This window comes from Falco peregrinus, chromosome 6 (genome assembly GCF_023634155.1).
Source record: "Falco peregrinus isolate bFalPer1 chromosome 6, bFalPer1.pri, whole genome shotgun sequence".
Taxonomy (NCBI): Eukaryota; Metazoa; Chordata; class Aves; order Falconiformes; family Falconidae; genus Falco; species Falco peregrinus.
This window is the reverse complement of record NC_073726.1, coordinates 90,200,268-90,221,379: the sequence shown is the minus strand read 5'-3', so window position 1 is coordinate 90,221,379 and position 21,112 is coordinate 90,200,268. Positions and strand designations below refer to the sequence as shown.

General features: G+C 47.2%; 1 protein-coding gene across 3 annotated transcripts in view; it reads right to left on the bottom strand.

Moving 5' to 3' along the window:
- Positions 1–6,284: 6,284 nt before the first annotated feature.
- CFAP91 (cilia and flagella associated protein 91) overlaps positions 6,285–21,112 on the bottom strand; it is a 32,197-nt gene continuing 17,369 nt past the window's right edge. The window contains exons 12-18 of one of the 3 annotated variants that reach the window (XM_055808403.1): positions 18,204–18,275; positions 16,474–16,620; positions 13,172–13,393; positions 11,730–11,878; positions 10,420–10,511; positions 6,801–7,120; positions 6,285–6,719 (exon numbers count right to left, since the gene is read on the bottom strand). In XM_055808403.1, the coding sequence (XP_055664378.1) occupies positions 6,819–7,120; positions 10,420–10,511; positions 11,730–11,878; positions 13,172–13,393; positions 16,474–16,620; positions 18,204–18,275 (984 nt within the window). In that variant the 3' untranslated portion in view covers positions 6,285–6,719; positions 6,801–6,818. The remainder of the gene's footprint in view (positions 6,720–6,800; positions 7,121–10,419; positions 10,512–11,729; positions 11,879–13,171; positions 13,394–16,473; positions 16,621–18,203; positions 18,276–21,112) is intronic. The other 2 variants (XM_027777833.2, XM_005231116.4) reach the window with 2 other exon arrangements.

Below are 21,112 nucleotides of genomic sequence, written 5' to 3'. Positions count from 1 at the left end.
GTTCTGTCACTGTTCCTCATGTGGAAATATCTCCCCAGACCTGTCTGTAACCCAGGTTCAAACCCACTTAGCTTGGTCATTGACAGCTTTGAATGATTTAAAATGCTAATCTAAACGCAAAGCGGTACTGAGCTGAGTGTGGTACGAAAGTCTGCTCCGCTGAGGTCCTTTGTCTTTATCGAACAAACTTCCAGCCATCTGGGTTGGAATTAAAAGTCAGCGTCAAGGCTACTGGCACCGTACGTTATCTGGAAGGTGGCAGCTTTCGGTCCGAGTCACTTTCCATGGGAGACCAAGCGCCGCGCGGGAGGAGGGAAGCACACCCACCACAAAGCGCGGCGGGGAGAGCAGGAGCACCGCGGTTCATTGCTGAGGCACCGAGGCCAGTTGTTTGGAGGCGACGAGCCCAGCAGCTGGCGCAGCCTCACCAGCCGGCCTGAACCTCCCCCCCTTCCCTGGCTCCGGGCAGGGCTTGGCTGGGTTGTCCTGTCGCCAGCCGTGGGGCGGCGTTCCCGGTGCGGGCAGGGTGCTCCGTCCTCGCTGGCCTTACTAAACCGGCCGTGCCCAAAGGCTGCGGGCACCTGACCCGAGAGCCAGGCCCCGCTGGGAGAGGGAAGCGTTAGGCAGCAGCACCCACGGGGCACAGCAGGAAACCCAGGCTGGCGTCTTGCCGTGAATGTCGCACAGTGCTGGGGCTCTGGAGCAGAGACCGGTCTCCCAAACGAGCTCCTGCTGGTTCTTCTCACAGGAGAGGGGGCGGGTGACGGTGGCCAGGGCCGTGAGGGACAGCTGGACTTTCACAGCAAACACCCGCCTTCGGTCGATGTAGGAATGCGGTCCCGGATCCTGCTGGGCGCCCAGCTCGCGCCTAATGTCCTGGCACAGGTGGTTTCTTCTGCGTATACCACGTACATCACGCGTATCCACGTATCTCCTACTGCCCCCAGAGTCTGCGTGTGGCCGGGTGGGTGTCCCATGCGGTCGGTGGAGTTGAACTTCCTCTTTCTGGGGTTTCCCACTCTCTGCATCACCCACCTCTGCTCGCTCTCTCCGGAGGCAAGGCTGGGTCCCGCAGGACCAGGTAAGTGGGGAATGAACAGCCTCGTCCCGTGTGGAAGCTCGCGAGTGGGTGCAGCCGAGCACTTGTGAGCCGGGCAGCGGAGCCGGAGCCGGGCAGCCTGCCCACGGCCAGGGCGGTTTGCAGAGCCCCTCGCTTGCCGCCGAGCGAGCAAATGTGGCCGCAGGAAAACAAAAGCTCGTTGCCCGGGCAGAGCTGCCGGGCAGAGCACAGCCCCTGCCCAGCAAAGCAGCCCCAGGGGGGCAGGGCCCTCGGTCTGCGTCTGTGATGGGTTGCAAAGTAGCCAGGTGCAGGGGGGTGGGTTGGTGATTTGGTTGATTTTCTTTTTTCCCCTAAGCAAAGTTTTTTAAAACTGGTGGAATCCAGGAATTAACAGGACTGTTCATCGTAGCTCGCTGCTCGACCACCCTGTGCTTTCCGTGAGCGCTGGTGGGGGCAGGCGCCCGCCACCGGGACAGGAGCTGTCGGAGGGCGGCCGGGGCTGTGGGGAGAGGTGGGGGCAGATGTGTTGTGGGAACGGCAGGAGAGCTGGAGAGGAAGCAAGAGGTGCTCCTCCTCCTCTCGCCAGCCCGTCACCTAGCGTATGCTCTCTGACGGGGGCTGTAAGCAGGTGGGGGTCAGTCTCTTCTCGCAAGTAACAAGCAATGGGATGAGAGGGAACGGCCTCAGGTTGCGCCAGGGGAAGCTTAGGTTGCACATTAGTAAAAATTTCTTCACTGAAAAGGTGGACAAGCACTGCCCAGGCTGCCCAGGGAGGTGGATGTGTCACCATCCCCAGAGGTGTTCAAAAGGCAGGTAGACGTGGCGCTTAGGGACATGGTGTAGTGGTGGACTTGGCAGCAGTCCTGGGTTACCAGTTGGACTCTATAATCTTCAAGGTCCTTTCCAACCTGAATGATCCTTTGATTCCGTGTTTCCTACAGCAAAAGAGCTGGCATGGCCTCCTCCTCCCTTCTGCAGCTCGTTCCTGTAACCAAGTCCTTTGCCAGGCAGGAGTGCTCGGGAGACCGATGCTGGCAAAACCCAGGTTGTCTGAGGGTATTTTGCTCAAGGAGATTATCGGTGGTGTTTGGGATGCTGCCGTTTATTAGCAGTCTCGGCACACAAAGGGGACTACCCAGCTGGGGAGTCTTCGGACCATCCCAGTTACACCTCATTCCTCTTCCAAGATTCCTGTTTCGCGGCAGCAGGCCTAGCAACGGTTTGGTCAGTGGAAGCTGTTTCTGCTGGAGACAACGAGTCTGGGGCCTGTGCAGCAATGAAAAATGGTTTGCAGTTGGCTGGAGGTGGAAAAATTACGTGGGCAGGTGGAGAAAGGCTTCAGTAGGTAAGGAACCAACGCGGTGGTTGCAAGAGGCTTTAAGGGGAAGGGCTGGCTGTTGCTGGCTCAGTAATAAACAAAAGGGACATTCATCCTTAGGAACAATCCTGCAGCAACATGAGGAGAGAGGAGCAAATGCAGCTTTTCAGCCTCCGTAACGCTGGTGGGAGCGGCTGCTTTCCAAATGCAGCGATGTAAAATGGTGCGTGAGAAGATGCTGGCTGAGAAGGGCACTTAGGGGAAGGTTTAGCGCTCTCGGTTTAGGGGCTACGTAAGAGCACTGGTTAAATATTCCAGGCTTCTTGCTGCATCTGTATTCAGAGCACTGGTGGTGGTCACGCTCAGCGCTGATGTCACCAAGAGCAATGGCACCAGGTCCTTGCTGCACAGCTGCAATTAGCTCACCGCAACGTGCACTGCAGGTAGCATCGCACCCCCAGGGAGGAGGATGAACATCCCAGCACTGACCGGGGAGCTCCCCGATGGGCAAGGCATGCAGGCTCCTGTGACAGCTCCCCACCGGCGGAACTAGATGTGATAAATCCCGGAGGGCTGGGCATGGCAACAGGTCCAACCAGCCGTAGGCTAGCGGCCAGCCACAAGGGCGAGTGTTTGCAGGGGCAGGCACAGCTCTCAGGTCTGTGGGGATGGTGGCCACAGCCAGGCTGCCCGGGGAGGGCTCTGGGTACAGGTGAGCAGCCCAGGAGGGAAGCGGGAGCAGGACACCTCGAGTGCTACCTGAAGGACTGGGCTCTGGCACGCGGGAGCAGGCCAAGAGAAGTACCCTGGGCTGCAGCCACGGGAGGCGGAGGAAGAGGTGCGTGGGGTTGATGCAGCATGTGGGAATAAAGGGAGAACAAAAGGGCTGATAGGATCGGAGCAGAGAGCCAGAGCTGCCTCTCCTCCCCCGTTTTCAGCGTACACCCTTTCCGTCCGCCGGCTGGGGTTTTCTCTCTTGTGCAAACAGTATCTGTTGAGATGCTTTCCCTGCCAGTTCTGCTCCCAGCTGTGGCTGTGGCGAGAGGTGGGGGCCTCAGGCCAGAGCAGTCCCAGGCAAATAGAATTTACTAGTCTGGGTGTACACGTTGCGTCTCGGGGAGTTGGCAGTTTTGGCAGATGTTCAAAACATTTCCTGCCCCTCTGGTGGGGCGGAGGGCACGCACGCGAAACGACGGCTCCTCTTCTGAGCCCGGGCCTGACTCTGGAGGGCACCGAGGTGAGGGAGGCTGGTGGGTGCTGGGAATATACTGACCTACAGAAAAATGGAGGAAAAGCGGCACGAGCAGGGTGTTGGTGGCAGCAGGGAGACAGGACTGGGAGGAGGTGGTTAGTGTCAGTGCAGCTGGAACTTGTTAAAGGCTTTTGGCATGCCAGGACCATACTCGTAGGGTTATCCCCCCCCCAAAGCTGTGTGAGGGCAGAATGGAGCCCACCAAAGTAGCAGGTGGGTCCTGTGCGCTTGCAGGACCAGGAGCAGAGCAAACAGCAGCGCTCAGAAGTGGCAGGAACTCTTTTACCAGCACCACAGCCAGGTCTGCAGCAGCAACTTTGGCAGAAGAGATGGGAAAGCATGGGTTTGTGGTGGTTTTCCGCTGGCAAAACCCACGTAGGTACAGTAAGTGTCCAGGGACAAAGGTGCACGGGCTTGCAGTTGTCCCACCGAAAGTCCTTTTTGCTGGTCTCAACTGTAGTTACCACAGCAGGGCTTCCTCCTTCCGCACCGCAGGGGCTGTACCAGCAGGGAAGACCCGAGACTATTTGCCTTCATTCAGCCCGATTCCTCTCCATCCTCGCAGCGCAGTGACCCCAGAGGCTCGGTCACTTCGGTCTCCACCAGCTGTCAGGATGCAGAGGCCGGCAGTGCGGACAGCCACGCTCCCTCCCAGCCGGCAGCTGGTGAAAGAAGCAGGACGAGCAGAGTGAGCAGAATTTCACCAGCGTTTCCACTGCATTGGTGCAGCCCTGGAGGCATCTGCTGTGTTTGTTTCGGGTACGGGCTCCTCCCCAGGGTTGTTCTGGCTCCTGCTAGGAGAGGGAATGATGCATTCTTGTGCTGTTGATTTATGATCCCAATTCCCTCTCACTGTGCTCGTTTTCTCAAAGCACATTCTGCAAAGCTTGAAAAAAAAAACCCACACATGACAACTGAAGGCAGTTCCTAGAGCAGAATTTCCTGCAGGAATCCTGCCATGGCCTTCAGTTTACATGCTAGGCAATGTCACGTGGAGAAGACGGCTTTACCCTGACAGTGTCCCTTAAATCATAACAGAAGCCAAGACATTTATAGCTCAGCCTGTGCATAGCATCTGGAGTCCCCTGCCCCCTCCTTGTCGTGCAGAGGGCGGTATTCTTGCAGAAGACCAGAGCACTGTGACCTGCGTCCATTTCACACCTGTTTGAATACTTATCTTTTAAAACCCACATCATATTGTACAACAAGCCCCACGGAGAATGTTTATTTCGACATGCCATCTCAGAAATACAGTAAATGTCTCAACAGATCGGTCTTCCTTGTTCTGCTGCACCAAGTCTTCCATGTCGCTCTTATTACATTGGATCTTGTGATTCATGTTATCCCCCCTCTTTCAACCAGGCTAAATTTGTCCAAGGTGGCCTGAGGCAAAAGAGCCCATCCCTGCACAGCTTTTCCTCCCACACTGTGGAGTGTTCCTTTCTGTATGTTTGCATTTGCCACCTTCCCTTTCGCTGACTAGCTATGCACGCTACAAGAATTTTCCCAAATCCCCAAGCCCTGACGGGATCATCCTCACAGAGTCCTAACCAAAATTCATCACCCGTCTCTGACCCCTGCCAGATTTTGCAGTACCTACAGAGGCTGCCTACCCCACCAGTCACCTGGTGCCCCTGATTCAGTGACCTGGAGATCACCAGTGGCTTCTCGGTGCAGCTCCCAGTTTCCTCTCTCCAGTTCTTACCACAGCTCAGCGGGATAGGGTGGTATTCCGACTTCTTCCCTCTCCTCTCGCTCTCCTCCCTGCCACCACCCTTCTCCCCCCAGCCCAATCCACAAAACACAAACCTGATGCAATTTTTTTCCAGGAATGCACTAATGAACCTGAATTTTTGACCAGCTGCTGGTTTGTGTTTTGAAGGAGCGGCGCTATGTTCAGGACTAGTTAGCTGGCCCACACCTCAGGCTTTACAGACCCAGCACAAAGAACAGGCTGTCACTTACAGAGAAATGACGCAGGTACGCAGGGATCAGCCCATTACCACGTTAGCACTGACAGCTAATACTGCTAGTTGTAGCACAAGTTGTAGCCATCAATGAGTAAGCACTTTGGGTGGGGTGGGGTGGCTCTGCCTGCTCCTCCAAAAACTGGTAGGTTTGATGTTGGTATCAGTGTGAATGTACCTCTCAGATGCTAATCGCGCAGACCTCAGGGATTTTGACAGGTGAGTGCTGGAGAGCTGAGCAAGTCCCTGACAGCTCCCTGATCAGATGCGCCGCGCCTGTCTGCAGCCGGCTGATTTCTGACACCCTGAGCAGAAGCACCCCCATGCCTGCAACCAAGGCAAAGCCCGCATCCCTTCTGCACAGCCCTCCAGAGCTGGAAAGCCAGAGTGACTAATACTGTTCTAAGAAAAATAAGATTATTTCCAGAATTGTTCTCCTTTGGGATGACAAAAAGCAAGAAGAGGTCAGCCCAAAGAGTAACATTTCTGGAAAAGCCATAGGCACTGGCTAATGGGTTCTCTGCACAAGCTACATCAGCCCTTGCCATGTCATTCTGCTATCACCTAGCCTCAGTTAGGAGTGCCACACACTGCCTGGTTGGCAGGAACCACTCTGCTGAGGTCAAGGGCACCTTTTCTTTATGCAAGAACTGATTATGTGAAAAGATGATGCAAGATCTGACTGTTTTCATTCAGCTTCAATGCTTTATTAATAGCAGGGCTAATGCAGGGAGCCACTCTGCTTTACTCCACTAAGGAAATCAGTGGGACACACTTGAGAAAAGAAATTGTGTATGGTCTCAACTCAAAATTGCTCACTGGAATATTTTTCCATTTAATGTTACTCATCCAAGGAAACAGACCAAACGCCCAGGTGCAGATCTTTATTGGTTCACGCCAGGGAGAAAGTCAAGGAATGCTAACACTGCTTTCTCATTCAAGCTTCTCTTTATAATTAGAAGAGGAGAATTAGCTAATGAGGTCCAAAGCTAGTTGGGGAAAGGGTGAAGGGACTGGGGCTGCCACACTGAATTGTATCCACAGTGGTTCCAGGACAACATTGCTGGCAGGCAGTGGGAGGGACAGCACAAGGGAGACAGAGGATTTTCCATTTTGGGGGCCCTGGAAAGAAGTAAATATAATGTGTTTCCTTCTCTTTCACCGTGCTCCCGGCTGAAATCACAGGGGGGCAGGGAAACTCACCTGGCTCATCTTCTGTCCCTAGAAGGCTGTGGGATCCTTGTCTGATCCATCACAAGGGTTCACTGCTGCCTCTCCTGGGCTTTCTTCACACCGAAGTTCAGCCAGTTCGGGTACAACTGCGGCAGAGCCAGTGCTGTCAGCTGCGCTGGGTCCAGCGGCTGTCCCGTTCAAAGCAGCGCTCGCTGTCCCAGCAGGAGGATCTCCCTTTATCGTGCTGGCAGATGTCTCCCCGCGTAGTGCCAGATCAGCCACTACCCTCTCGGTGCCTCTGTGGATGAGCTGATGAGCAGCACAGATGTGCTTTCTTTGGGACTGCCTCACTGTGCGTAAAAAGAGGTAAGGCTTTTTTACTTGGAAATGTACAGCAAAGTGTTGTCCGTAGGGGAGAAGGGAGGGACAGCTTTTAGCCTTCTTGCAGCGGTGGAAAAGCCTATCTCTGGGAAAAAAAAAAAATCACGCCCTTCTAACTTGGGCTGAAAGCGTTCTACTGCCACCTAATAGCAGCAACCAACTTTGCATTTCACTTTGAAGACTAGCCCCCACAGAGGGAAGCACAACCAAAATGTATTCCTTTCCAGATTAGGGCATAACTGCCCAGGATATGTTATCAGGCTTTAAAATAACTTCTTCAGTGTCTGATAATTGCAGCAGGCCTCTGGAAGACTGGAGCTGAAAACTGCCCTCTCCTGCGTTACGGTTTTGCCTGCACTGAGAAACCCTTCCCGAGTTCAAAGCAAGACGCGGAGACAGTACAGGCACACTAGGTCACCTACCTCACCATCTCCCTTCTGCCACTGTAGGATCGTGCGTTACTGTGGTTTACAGCTTTCATCCAACCTCGTTTGTATATATTTGCAGCCTACCTCTTGGGAAATAATTGCCCAAGCCAGAGCACTCACCCTGCAATTATCTTCATTGCTCTTCGCTATTCTTTGTTCCCTCTTTCTCTCTCTAGACTTCAGATGCTGGTAATCAATCACAGGGACTGAAATACTGCATGCTTGTAAGCAGGTTGTGGGGAACGTTGCAGGAACAAGCTGTGGCTCTCACCGTGTCACTTCCCCACAAAAGTCCCAGACTTTGTTGTTGGTTTGGTCTGTTTACGTCGTAAGGCTGAGCTGTACTTAACCGCGAGTCTGAACCACTGGTGTCTTGCGTGTTGTCATACAGTTCTGCATGCTGTCACTGACTCAGTCACTCAACGTTACTAACCCATCCTGTTTATGTTTATCCATCTCAGGGGTCCATTTTGGCGACAATGGATGCAACTGCACCCATCTCACTTGCGTTTGAAAAGCTGACCTTCACCAGCCAGCTCTCAGTTCCCAGGAAAGCTTTCTCTACCCAAGGCATTTTGGCTTCAGACGCGAATGCATGAACTACATGAACTATACCGGGAACACTCCCCTGGTATTGCTGCTTGCCCTTCCTTCATGCACAGTGAATTCCATCTGAAAGAAGGTGGGCTCAGATTGGTAAGTCCTTTTAAAACTGATTCAAATTGATTGTCCTTTTAAAAGCAAGATTTTTTGTATCAGTACATTGACTTCTACTTCCAAAGATGGAGGGCTCAGAAGTGAGGTGCAGAGGGGTTTCAGGATAAGCCAGTACTGGATAACCCCTGCTTTTATGCAAAGGAATGTGACAAAAAGAGGAGAAAAAAAAAATAGAAGAAAAGACTAGGTAATGGCAAAGTAGAGATATTTAAAGGCAAGCTAAAGTGCAGGCAAAGACTGAACTTGCAGGCCCTCAAAACCTTGTTGTACAAATGGATTTGCTCCTCTGGCAGGCCAGACAACTATGCTCTCAGATCAGTCCCTGCTAGTTTCAAGGAGAATGTATGCTCAGGCATGTGCCAGGTTGCTAAAACACAGTTTTGTAATGAATAATGTGGCTCACTACAGGGAAAACTTTAAAAGCTGCCACAGAAACACAATACATTGATCTGCTCATAAATTCTAATGCCATTCTTTGATACTATTTCCTTTGGATTTACATGGAATAGTTACTGATTCTGGTTCCCTGAAGGTATTTTACAGCAGGGTGTGTTCATCAGGGCATACGTTTGGTAGAATTCAGCTATCTAAGTGTACGGAGTCCCCTCCAACCCATGGAGCAATAGCAGAACAGAGTATGAGCCAGGTCTCTTCCTGACATTTGATGTCTCCTGTCACAAGACTATTGTGGCAAATCTCATCTGATCACATTTGAAGAAGCTCTTGTACTTTCTCATGTCTTGTTTTAGCTCTTCCACCAGCATCCACTTCAATTTTTGTCTGGGTCTAGCTCTGCTTTCCAGGCAAACCCACTGTAGCTCACTGATTTTGAAGATTTTTTTTTTCCTCTGTTGCTTGGGAGTGCTTCTTTGTTCATTGGCTGCTGTTGCATTTAAGCCCAGTATATATTTTCTTCCTTGACGGTACCTCTGTATGTCCAGAATCCTAAGTCATCTCCCCAGGGCTTCTCTTTCTGTTCTCCTTTCACAGGCAGGCTAACCCGTGTGTGTTAGTGCCTGAGCTGCAGGCTTCGTTGACTAAAATTACATCACCTGCTTTGGGAGGCCTGCAGAAGCAGGGCTAAAGGAGGGAGCTGGTAGAAGCTTCAGGAGAATTAACCAACTGCTGAATAGATACTGTTGTTGTGACAAATACATGGACTAGGAAGAAAATATTTGCACAATTCAGAGACCACAAAATCTGTTTGCAGGGTGTGTGTTCTCATTCATAAAGCGGCAGAAAAGGCGATGAAGCAAGTGCCTTTGCTCTCAAGTCAGAGAAGTACACTGCGGCAAGGACCACTTCAGACTCCACTGTGATACAAGCGTGTTTCGTGCCCTGTATCCACTTTCTATGGGTGACTGGTTTAGTCACAGTCTTCTGAGTATGCTGGTCAGTGGAAAGATTCCAGTTAAGAACTGCCATATTCAGGACACTTAGTGTAATACACAGATTTCCAGGGCCTTCCCCTCTGTATTTTGACAGATACTATTCCATTTTGGCTGATCAGAAGCATCCTTTACAACTGCAAGATTATCTACATAAAATATGATGCCACTACAGCCAATTCTAAAACCTTTTATTTGTTTCTAGCTCATGACCAATTGTGTGAGGTGCAAGGGGAAAAGTATATGCTCTTCCTTCCACCTATGGCATATATTTAAGTAATCTGCCCGTTAAAGACTTCAACAGTTTTTAGAAATTGCCATATAATAGGCAATTCACAGCCATGCTGCTTAAAGACTTTTTCCAGCTTGTTTTTGAAGGTGCAATGGGCTGCTTCTTTTCATGTAGTTTTATTGTTGCAGATACACCACATTTATCATGGAATCATAGAAATATCAGGTTGGAAGGGACCTCAAGGATCCCCTGGTCCAACCTTTCTTGGCAAAAGCACAGTCTAAACCTTACATCAGCTCTGAATTCAGGCCACCATTTTAAAAGACTAAAGCTCATGAGAAATTGGTGGAAAAGGGTCAAAGGGCTTAACCATCTACCTGCAGAGTGCAAAAGAAGAATCTCGGAGACCTGAGACAACTCTTGGCCTTGCATCTTTACTTTCAGTGAGCTAAAGTAAGGAAGGTGAACAAGTTCATGAAGAGAGTAGTTACTGGACTCCTTACCTTTTTCTCTGACAGACATTTTCTCAGCTTCTGGAATCAGGAAATCATATACCAGCTCTGCTACAATCTCTTCTGACTGTAGGTGAGTTCGACTACAGGACAGATGCAGAATGGTATTAGTATTTTAATCATCTTTCCAGATCACCTCTGCAAACACAAGACTCCCTTGTAAATATTCTCGCCGTTTTCCAGGGAGAGTATTGTCTTGGCAGTAACTGTCAGCCGGGTCTCTCTCTATCCTACAAACAGGTGACAGTGTGACTATTCCTCTTTGCACTGCCCTGCCAATGTGTTCAATACCGCGTTGGAAAGCAGTATTTCCAGGGAGAAGACTCCTTATCCTTAAATGTATTTAGGAGCCCAGTTCTCACTGATGACAAACTGAGTTAGACACGCAGATACCACTGCGGATTTGCATCTTTGTGAACTTAGTCTTCGGCCCATTGCTGAGTTTGCTAAATTCTTCCCTTTTGTGACTCTGCATTTGGCTGGTCCCCATGCTCTGTTCCATGCCAGTGTTTGGTGGGTTCCCAATTGGCCCAGGGGCTGCATGCATTATCTACGCTTCATTCTCCCCAAGGATTTCAACATTCTGGTTGTATTCATCTAGTTACAAAATACACAGCTGCTGTACCATAGGAGAGTCACTGTGTCATTGGGATTTTTATGGCTCAATTCCAAAAAAAAAAAGAGCATAGAAACTGAACTGGAGGTTTGGCAGGTCCTAAAAAGTATCCACTGCTGAGGCCCCAGCCAAACACAAGACTGTGGTGTTCTCAACAGCTTACTCTACTCAAAGTGCCTTGTCAGGCAGCCATCAATATGCCTGACCCCCATGGAAATTGGCAGTTTCTTAAAGAACAGCCACCCCAGAATGAAAGGCCGCTGTATAGCTGTATCTTTTAGCATCTCTTTCAAACGGATTTTCTGTAGCAGTATAAATAAATGAAAAGACCAGTATGAATGGGTATTGCTTTAGGCAGTTCCCAGATTCACTTAAAGCTCAGTCACAGCATCACATTGGCATGGAGAGGTCTAAAAAGGGTGATTCACAGATCCCACAAGTGATTTGCAAAGGGAATCTGGCACATGCTGTATAGAAATAAGGCTCAGATAGATTTATATGTGTGTTCCAGGTAGTAACAGTGTGGTTCCCATACAGCAGTCACACTAATGAAGCGATCATGAACAGTATTGTTCTGCTCTTCCCATGTCTTAGATTATACACGTAATCTAACCACAGGTGTAGAACGTCAGGCAGGTTCTAAACTGCTGTAAACAGCCTCTAAATGTGCCGTTTAATAACGTACCGACTTTCCATTTCATAAGCAATGTCATTGATTTCTACAGCCATTCTCTGAATCTCTTCCCTGGCTTGTTCTTCAGCCGCGTTCTCCAAGCTACTCAGGATAATGTCTTCCAAGTAGGAGTCAATAGTGCTCTGGTGCACTTTCACCACCTGGAACAAAACACCAAGATACTGTTCCTCTGCCTATTGCTGTGCCAGGAGTGTGGTGGAAGCAGATTTCCAAAGAACCAAGAAAACCAGATTTTCACCAGACTTAATTTCAGGCAGGCTAGCCTAAGATTTGGTTTCAGAGGTGCTTTTTGGGAAGAATCACTTGTAAAAATTTATTTTCTAATAACTCTTTCTGAGAGCTAATTGAACAGAAACAAGTGCAGGAAAGAACCAGTGGTGGAAGGAAAACCTAGTGGCAGATCCAGTTCTGCTGCAGCTTAGTTCTGTGAGTGCAACAGCAGTTGTGTCCTCAGTTCTCACTGTCCCCTGAGCAACAACTGCCAAACAATAATCATCAGTATTGACTTCAGTAAATTATTCAGCTTTTATTCAAGCAAATCCTAAAGGAAAAGGTCCCATCAAGCCAGTCAAAGTAACATGAATAAAACCAAGATAAAATTACTGGTTTCCATATGATGGTTGTAGAGCAAAGATTAGAGAAATGGATGTTTTCCTTCTGCTAGTCTGAGGGGCAAAAGCTTATGGCACTTGGACCCTCCTTGCTTCCCACTCAGAGGAGATAAGAAGAGGTAAGAAGATAAGCTAAAAAGAAAAATAAACATGATGCCAGACTCTCGTGGTATTAGCCTCCTCCCACAAAGTTTGAAAATTATCGGTTTAGTCAATTAGGCTCCCACTCATTTCTTTCAACTGGGAGAAATATGCTTCATGCAGTCAGGAGCTAGGGAATAGGAACAGGACTATAGAATAGTTACGGAATATGGTAATTCAGGATTTTTGTTTCTGGATTTCAAGGTTATGTTACCCAGTATCACTACTTGAAAATAATTTCTTGTGCCTCTTGTTATTTGCAGTCCACTTTTGGGGGGCAAAATCTTTCCAAAACCTTGCTCAAAGGATGCTCAAAGCATCCTTCCTGGGAGAGCACCTAATAGTTCCACAGGACAGACCACATGCTGACAAAACATTCTTCCTAAAGATGATCTAGGTACATCTGTTCTCCATAGAATTTTGTTGTGCAAATTTAGAAACCTACATCCATTCATGATATGCCCAGCAGGACCGTCTGTAGGGCTATTCAGATCATCCTTAATTTAATGGGCATGACTCTTTTAGGAGGGAATCACCCTCTCTTCACTAAGCCTTCCTCCTCGATTTTAAAACTAGCCATCCCCAAAGTCAGAGCTGAAGCACCTCCCTTCCATCCGGACCTTCCCACTAGGAAGCAGTTCCTACAGACCACCCCCAGTTCCCCCAGTCTCCCTCTCTTGCCTGTTTGAAAATCTCATCTTCTTCGCGCCGCCGCCTCTCTTCCACCTGACGACGCCCGCTCTCCTCTGCTTCCCGCATCCGCCTCTGCCTCTCAGCCAGCATGACAAAGGCATGAATCTTCCGTTCTTCTTGCAGCCTCACCAGCTCTTTGGACAGGAAATCAAATATGTTTGCCAGGACCCTTCCTTCTTCCCTGGCCAAGTGCTTTTCCACTGATAACAGCTTTAAAAAAAAATGCAAAGAACTGCGTTACAAACCGCAGGAATGTTGCTCCAAGCCCCAGGACTACCAAAGGCATGTGAACCAGCTCTGCAGCATCCCCTCAGACCAGCCATGGGATAACCCTAGGAGTTTTGCATTCTTGTTTTACATATGCGGGCCTGGATTCTGCATAATGTAATGTTCCTGTATATAGGCTCTGATGGCATAAAGAGGCTAAAAGATGATAAAACTAGCCAGGGCTGGAATGGTCCCAGTACCGTCACACTGGGACAAGAAGCCCCGTGCTTGGGTGGCTGGGAGGAGATGAAGCACTACACTCGCTGTACGCCAGGTATTAGGAACCGCTTTTGTGAGTACAGCCACAACAGTGGCTGAGGCCAGCTGCTTGTTAATGGGGCACACTCTGCTGCCCAGACCGAGAACGGGGAGGTATAAAAATGACAACGAAATGACTTCAGCTGCATACCCTCCGTCCTTCTGTGCTGAGCTTAGCTGGACCAGACCAGAAAAATAAGATCAAAAGTTGCAAAGGAAGCTTCTTTCTAGCATTTGGAAAGTAAACCCTCGATCTCCATGAGTAGGAAGCGTAAGTAAAGATTTAGGAAACTGAAATTGCAAGTACAGCCACATTTCTATTCTCTCCTAAGGGTGCAAAATGTTTATTACAGTTAAAGCCACCTCAGTGAAACGGTACATCTTTGGTTGGACATTCACAATGCAACCAAAGTGATTCAATTTGCTGAGATAATACCACAACCATGAGTCCCTACAGTTTTAGGCATTGCAATATTACCTAAATCTGTCCAAGTTACTAACTGCTGACAAATTAAAATCAACAGTAATTATATTGAGTTTGTAGAAGGGCAAACAAGAACTCAAAATTCCAGGTAATGGATAAGCAGAAAGCCTGTGACAGAGCTGAGACTGGACCCCAGGTGTTCAGAGTTACTGTGCCATTCACTCCTTGTTCCAAGCACGTCGTGTTTTACGGGTTGGGTATGTGCGATCGCATTTTGGAAAGGGACAAGATCTATGGTAAGTTCATTATATCCAGTAGGGACTGTGAAGCTGCAGTCCTTGGCAGGAGGAACTGGCTAGGACGCTGTGTTTCTGTTGGAATAAACAGGCAATAACAGAGTAGACCTGAACATAAAACTAAAAATGGAACTGAAATACCCCAGATAAGTAGTAATAGATCAGCTGTCTTATACTACTGTGCGATTTGTTCATGCAGTGTTTTAAAGAAAGTGAGATTGTCAGTGTTGCACGCATGTAGAAGTGACAGCGTCTAGCCCATGTGTGTTTGAGACGGAGGGCCAAACTACAGGAACTGCACCACCCCACAGGGAGGGATAACATGGAACTAACGTGCTGCTTCCTCTTTATTGCTCCAGGTGCTGTGTCTAAAACTGGTGTGAAGTGGAGGAAAACAACCCAGGAACACTCTTGTCTTAGACTTCTGTTATATATGAGGTGGGAAGTTTTCAACCCCTCAGCTTTGACCATTTTATCTGGAGTTTCTGACCTCTTTCTGCAGGAAGCATTTCTTGAAAAATGCCTCTTTTTATACTGGAAAGGTCAAAAACCTCAAAAAAACTGTGACCACCAAAACCTATAGAACTGTGACCCATCGGTGACTTTGTAAAATAGCCACACACATAGAAAACTCCTGCACATGCATTCCAGAGAGTTTTAAAGTTCAAGGTGTTTGAAAACCTGAGCCTTGGACTGTGTGCCTTCAGAGACAGTAAAAAGAAACATGAGAGCAGAGGAGGTGGATACCAGCAGAGGGGGATAGTGGCTCTCCCAAAAGGAAAGCCTGAGATCAGAGGTCAGCCAGCATCTTTACCATTTGCTCTCTCTCCTTCTCTATGAAAGTCGTTATGGTATCTGAACTGATCCTTCCTTCACTCTCACCTCGGCTTCCAGAAGGAAAGAGTATTTCAAGTTCCTAATGCCTAATGCTTGTATTTTTCTTTTAATCCCTCAGTAGAAAAATTCTGTATATTCCTGCATTCCATACCTGGACTGCCTGTGTATGAGGGAGCATCTGGAAATTATAAACAGTAAAACACAGTCACCCAGTTCAATTTTTACTGAGATCTGAGAGGAAATTTTGTTGCTGCCCCCCCAGCAGGAAGCAGTGGTCTGGCTTCATCTCCACCAGGCCAGCTGGCCAGCCGATGCTGTTATCATAATCTGCAACCTGCAGAATTGCCTCGCAGCTAGTCACTGAAAAAATAGGAGAGTAGTAAAAACTGCAGGAAAATCTGCAGGACTGTGGGAGATACTGTGTATCTGAGATGCAGTGAAGTCTGGGCAGAATTCTTTATGATCCATTTCGGAAAGCATCTGCCATTCAATTCACTTTGCTCTGGAAGGTTGTGGCCCTGCAAAGAAATAGGAGGGGAATTCACATGCCCAGCTCTCACTAGATCCTTGGCAGAGGGTAAAGCCCAACATTTCTCTGCTCACCATAACAGTGGCAAGTATAACAATGTGACACCATTGCTAAGGTCACAGCAGTCTCGAGCCCAGTAAGTCTGCTTTGGCTTCTTTTGTGGTGTTTTATGCCTGAGAAGGAGCCTGAGAGGGTGCCCTGCTAGAAAAGGAACAGGGAAACAACAGTGGTAACATACATTCAGTAAAACATCTGACAGATGAGAGTGACAACCATTTATTGTGATGCCAGGTCACAGCGTCAGTCAAATGGATTGAAATGTGGTAAAACTGAGGTTCATGTGACAGTGCAGTTTGCTCAAAGCCCTGTAAATATAAATAAGCACTCTGTCTGCAAACAAAGCAAGTGCAGCCTGGGTAGCAGCTGTGGTCAGGGCGCCTCAGTCTGTTTCTGAGATTCCCCAGAGGCCCCAGAGCAGTGACAGAGCAATTTTAGCCCCTCAGGCATTCAATGCTTGCCCTGCAATAGGAAAGCATTTTTATTACTTGAGGTGCCCTCTGTGCTGTAGATAATAGAAAACATAAAGAAATTCAATTTGAGAGTGTTGGTGGTACCGCAAGCACAGAATTCCCAGTCTGGACAGTGTTGTGAACCAGCCTTCCCACCTACACAGACAAACCTTGTCCATTTGCAAGTCACGCTGCTGCTGTAGAGCCTGTGTCATTTGCTCCTCTGCCTTCAAAAGCAGCTGTCCATCCTCCTGGAGTGCGTGAGTGGTGCGCAGCTCTCGGATCAGTTCTAGCCGCTTCTCCTTCCCTTCAAACATCTTTAAAATCAAGTTAAACAACCAAGCTTATTAAATGGAGAATATAGATCAACATCTTTTGCCAGCACAGTACACCCTTCTTCTCCAAGGTGCAAGGTCAGCTGTTTCCAAATCCTAGTCCTCTGTAATGAATTTGCAGCTGCATTTAGGCATACGCTATGGTGTCAGGTAAAGCTTGTCTAAAACCCTCCTGCATACAAGATGAGAGCTGAGACCTTCTGTTGTGGAGTATAGATGATCCCATGCTACTTTATTTTTTTAATAATTTTTTAATTATTATTCTGTTATTATTATTATTCTGTTTGGCTTTACCCAGAACTCAAACCACCAGAACACGGAACAGCAACACCAACTTAAGTGAAAAGGGCAACAGCCTTCTGGATATCCTGTTATATCAGCCTCAATGGCAGAGCTTCCTAGAGTAAGCATTGCCCATTTTCCTCAATCCAGAGTTCAAAGTCTCCTGCTTCAACATCTGTTGTTCTCTGTCCTTCATTTTGAGGGAGTCCAGCAACAGCTCAAAGCAATAAATTGGTAGAGAGGTTGTTGAAATTGCTGCTGTCCCTGTTACGGGGTTACATGGCCCAGCCCTTCCCTGCCACCCTCTTATTTTCATTCCCCCTCTCTTCCAACAAGACTTCCAACAGAAACAAAGGATCACTCAACCCTGCTCATGTCACTCTCCAGCTGAGTCATATATTTCTGATCTAGTAGTGGCTGGAAGGAGATTCCTAAAATGATGGAACATTTCATGATTTGAAAGTCAACAGTCTTCCAATGGCACCAAATACCCTTCTCATAGATCACCACAGAACAGGAGAAGACTTGGGAAGTCTAGATTCCACCTCAAGCCACTTCCACGGTACTGCAGTGTTTGCTAACGCTCAGGTCAGAGTCCCCCACGGGAACACTTTGCAAACATTAAATAATTAGTGTAAGAGAGAATACCAATTATATTCTCAGCAGGCATGAAAACAAACCTTCTGGACTGGTCTGATCAAAAGTGACAGACTTGCTTAATATAAAGCCCATGAGGCATGGCTACTCAATTAATTTTTACCTAGACCCACTACTGTTCCACTGAAAGCGGAATGACAGGTCCTGCACTTGCTGGAAATCATGGTGGTATGCTTCAGTCAAACCTCATCTAAGATTCAGCTCACCATCACTGGAAACTGGAAAGATGGTATGAAATACAAGCTGCCCTGCTGGGATGTGGGAGGTTTCTTGTGCCTGGGATCTTGGCATAATCAAGGCAAAATGTACTCTTGGTCCAGATCTAGCCTAGAATTTGCCATTTGAGTAATTCTGCTATTAAGCATCTAATTAAATAACTGAGTGTAGGGGATGGCAGGAACAGGGAGAGACTCATAGACGTATAGGAACCTAGAAGTTCCTGTAAGAAATTTGGGCTGGAGAGCAAAGACTTCAGCCTTGAAGGACTCCAGATAACATACAGGAGGATATGCTGCAGAAACCTCATTACCCTTGATCACCGCTGTGGAAGAAAGCTTGCAAACACACTTTCAATCATTCCCACCATCATCCCGAAGAAAGACATAAAAAAAGAAGACACAGAATACCGTGTTCTGAATAGCTCTGCCTCGGAGAAACTTCTGCAGACAGATCACTGCCAGTTCTGTTTCCTCTTCCTTCTGCCGAAACACAACAAATATCCACACAATAAGTAATTATTTCTTTGGAGACTGAGATTTCTATAGTTTAACTATCTAACTACCCAAAAGTCTAACTCGTATCCAACGCATTTCTCAGTTGTTTCTGAACACCATTCTTCTAATTTCTAGGGAAAGTGAGTCAGAATACTACGTACTTCCATGTTTTACAAGAGATGGGGGAGAAAGACTGTATAATTAGATTCTATTTGAGATTTTAGAGGGTCTTTAGAGACGAGTACCTAACGATAAGGAGATGCTGATGGAGAAAGTTACTGTATGCATTAGAAGTACTATTTGTAGCTTGACTGAATCTGAGTTTGCAAAATGAGCATCAGCTACATTAATTTAACAGGTCAAGACACTAAGGGGATAGAATTATTACCTAAGAAGGTACAAGAAAGCTATTAACTATAAACAAAGGGATTAAATTAAAAGGGAACATCTACAATTTTTCTTTTGATATTTATTCCAGTGGCGACCTTTATCTGAGTAACTCAGTAAATTTAAGTCTCAGCAAGTATAGTTTGGAAGTAAAATTAATTACATTATATTGTGATTTGTCTCTTTGAGAACTTTACTGGCCTGGTATTCTGTGACTGATGGCAACCTGGAAGAATGATGGAGCGCAGTGGGAAAGGGAACATGACCATAGGAGGGGAAATAAAAAAAAAAAAAAGAAGCCTTATTTTAAATAGAGGAAGCACAGCTGGCAGCATTTTTTTCACTTGCTGAGGGGTCTTTTAGTCTGAAGTTGACAACAGCAGAAGGAAAGTCCATTGGGTGCCTGGGAAAGATCAATCTAAAAATTGCAAGGAAGTTTTTTTTAATAAAAAGCCTATGAGGTCTGCATTGAAATGTGGTATTTTAGAAGTGCCGGAAAAACAGGGACGAGTGTGGGATGAGAGAAGCGGTGTGGGCTTGAATCTTAGTATCTGTTTTTTCTTAGGTGTTGAAGATTAAGTTTTCCAAACACAAAATGAAGCATTCCTGTGTTTCCACACCACCACCCAGGAGGATCAAAGCAGAACTAGCCAAAGGACTAACTTATGATTTGGTATGCTCTTTTTCTCTGGAAAGAAGGGATGAATTTCCAGTCCAGTTAGAAAGCTAAACTGTACCACATCACCTGACTACAGGGTGAAAGCCCTTCAGGACAGAGTTTTGGAAATGGAGATGGCACATATACTGGACGGGTAAGCCAGACTGCTTGGTTTGATTTAAAATAAGATTTGGTTTAAATTTTTGAGAGATGCATTTTCCTGTACTTCTGTTGTTCAGTGCTGCAAATGGTGCCTTAGCAAGGGTAATCATCAACTTCTCCATCTGCCTGCTACAGGACAGCAGGAAAGAATGAGGGGAGACAGAAAGCCGATCATGCCCTGCAGGAAAAACAAAGGAATTAAGGGTATAGAAGGATCTAGGAGTAGGCTGAAAACTCGAGGGGGCTGGCAAATTTGATGAACCAGTGAAGGAATTCAGAGGCACTCTGTGAGCTTGTTGTGGCTAGTAAGTGTGTAAGAAATGATGGGGGGAGAGGAGTTGAGGAGGCCTGCAGCAGTGCCTCCATTCTCTCCACTTTCTTTTATATCCCCTGTGATCCATGTCACCTGCCTGTCACTCTGGCACACTTCCCTTTCGAGATCCTCAGCTCCAGTGGGAAGAGGCTGGTGCATTTGGTTGATACTTGTGTGTGTATGGCAGGAGGAGAAGCATTAACAACAGAGAAGGACCTTGCTTTGAGTGCTCCTCACAGCCAGCTGGTAGGAGAAACCTCACCTGGATTCTGCAAGGCAGGGGGTGCTAGGGCTGCTCTTCAGTGGCTCAAGTGGCCTGATTTTACAGATGGAGATTCACACTTTCATGCATTCGCACATAAAGATACTTGAGAATAAACCAAATGTTGACAGAATTCATTTAGGTGGAATTCTCTTGTATTGGAACTCTTTAAAAAACCCTATAATCTGTAAACACGCTCAAGAATGACTACAACTGGAGGATAAATCTTTCTGATTTCTTTTCATGTTATCTGGAAGTACTTAAAAATCTGCTAAACTGGCAAATCTAAATAGTGTAAATCTATCACTGCAATACAATATCTAATACCTAGGAGTTAGTAAAGCTGTGGAAAGCTCTTCCCAAGGAGATATTCTTGTTTCAGTCATCTTAAAATAGACTGTGTAAAACATAAGGCATCATACTGCACAAAGGAAGACAGCATGGGTGATCTGGTAAGACTTTCTCTCTCTCACTTTCATGGTTGTGTGACTTGTAAATTCACAAGTTTAAATGGTAATTGTGTTTGATTCTTACTACATCATGAAAATGGTGTTAATAAGCAGACAAGGCAATCCATTGGGACAATCACCTCTTAAGTACGTTACTTTAAGAAAGGAAAAGAAGTCGCAGTTCTCCTGAAAAGCTGTTTTTTTTTTCCCACAGCATATCACACCCCTCATGACACATCATTACTGCTATTTCAATCTCTGTAGAAGAATAATTTTCTGTGAACTGGTGCACGCTCATCGATGACTGCATCCTGCACAATGACAAGAGCTTCACTCCAGCAAATTAATGAAGTGCATGCTCAGTGCTAAGCACCCAAAGTCTCACTACTTCAATGAAACTAAACTTAATTGCTCCACTGGATTACGGTAGTGTTGTCAGATCAGAAGGCTGGAAGACACTGAATAATGATAATAATAATATGAGTCTGCCTTTTTGTTCCTCAAGAACAAAGGAATAACACGTCTGTCTACTAATTTATGTCTTTATAAAACAAAGTTTAGTTAAGGATTTGGCCATCAGATAGTGCAAAA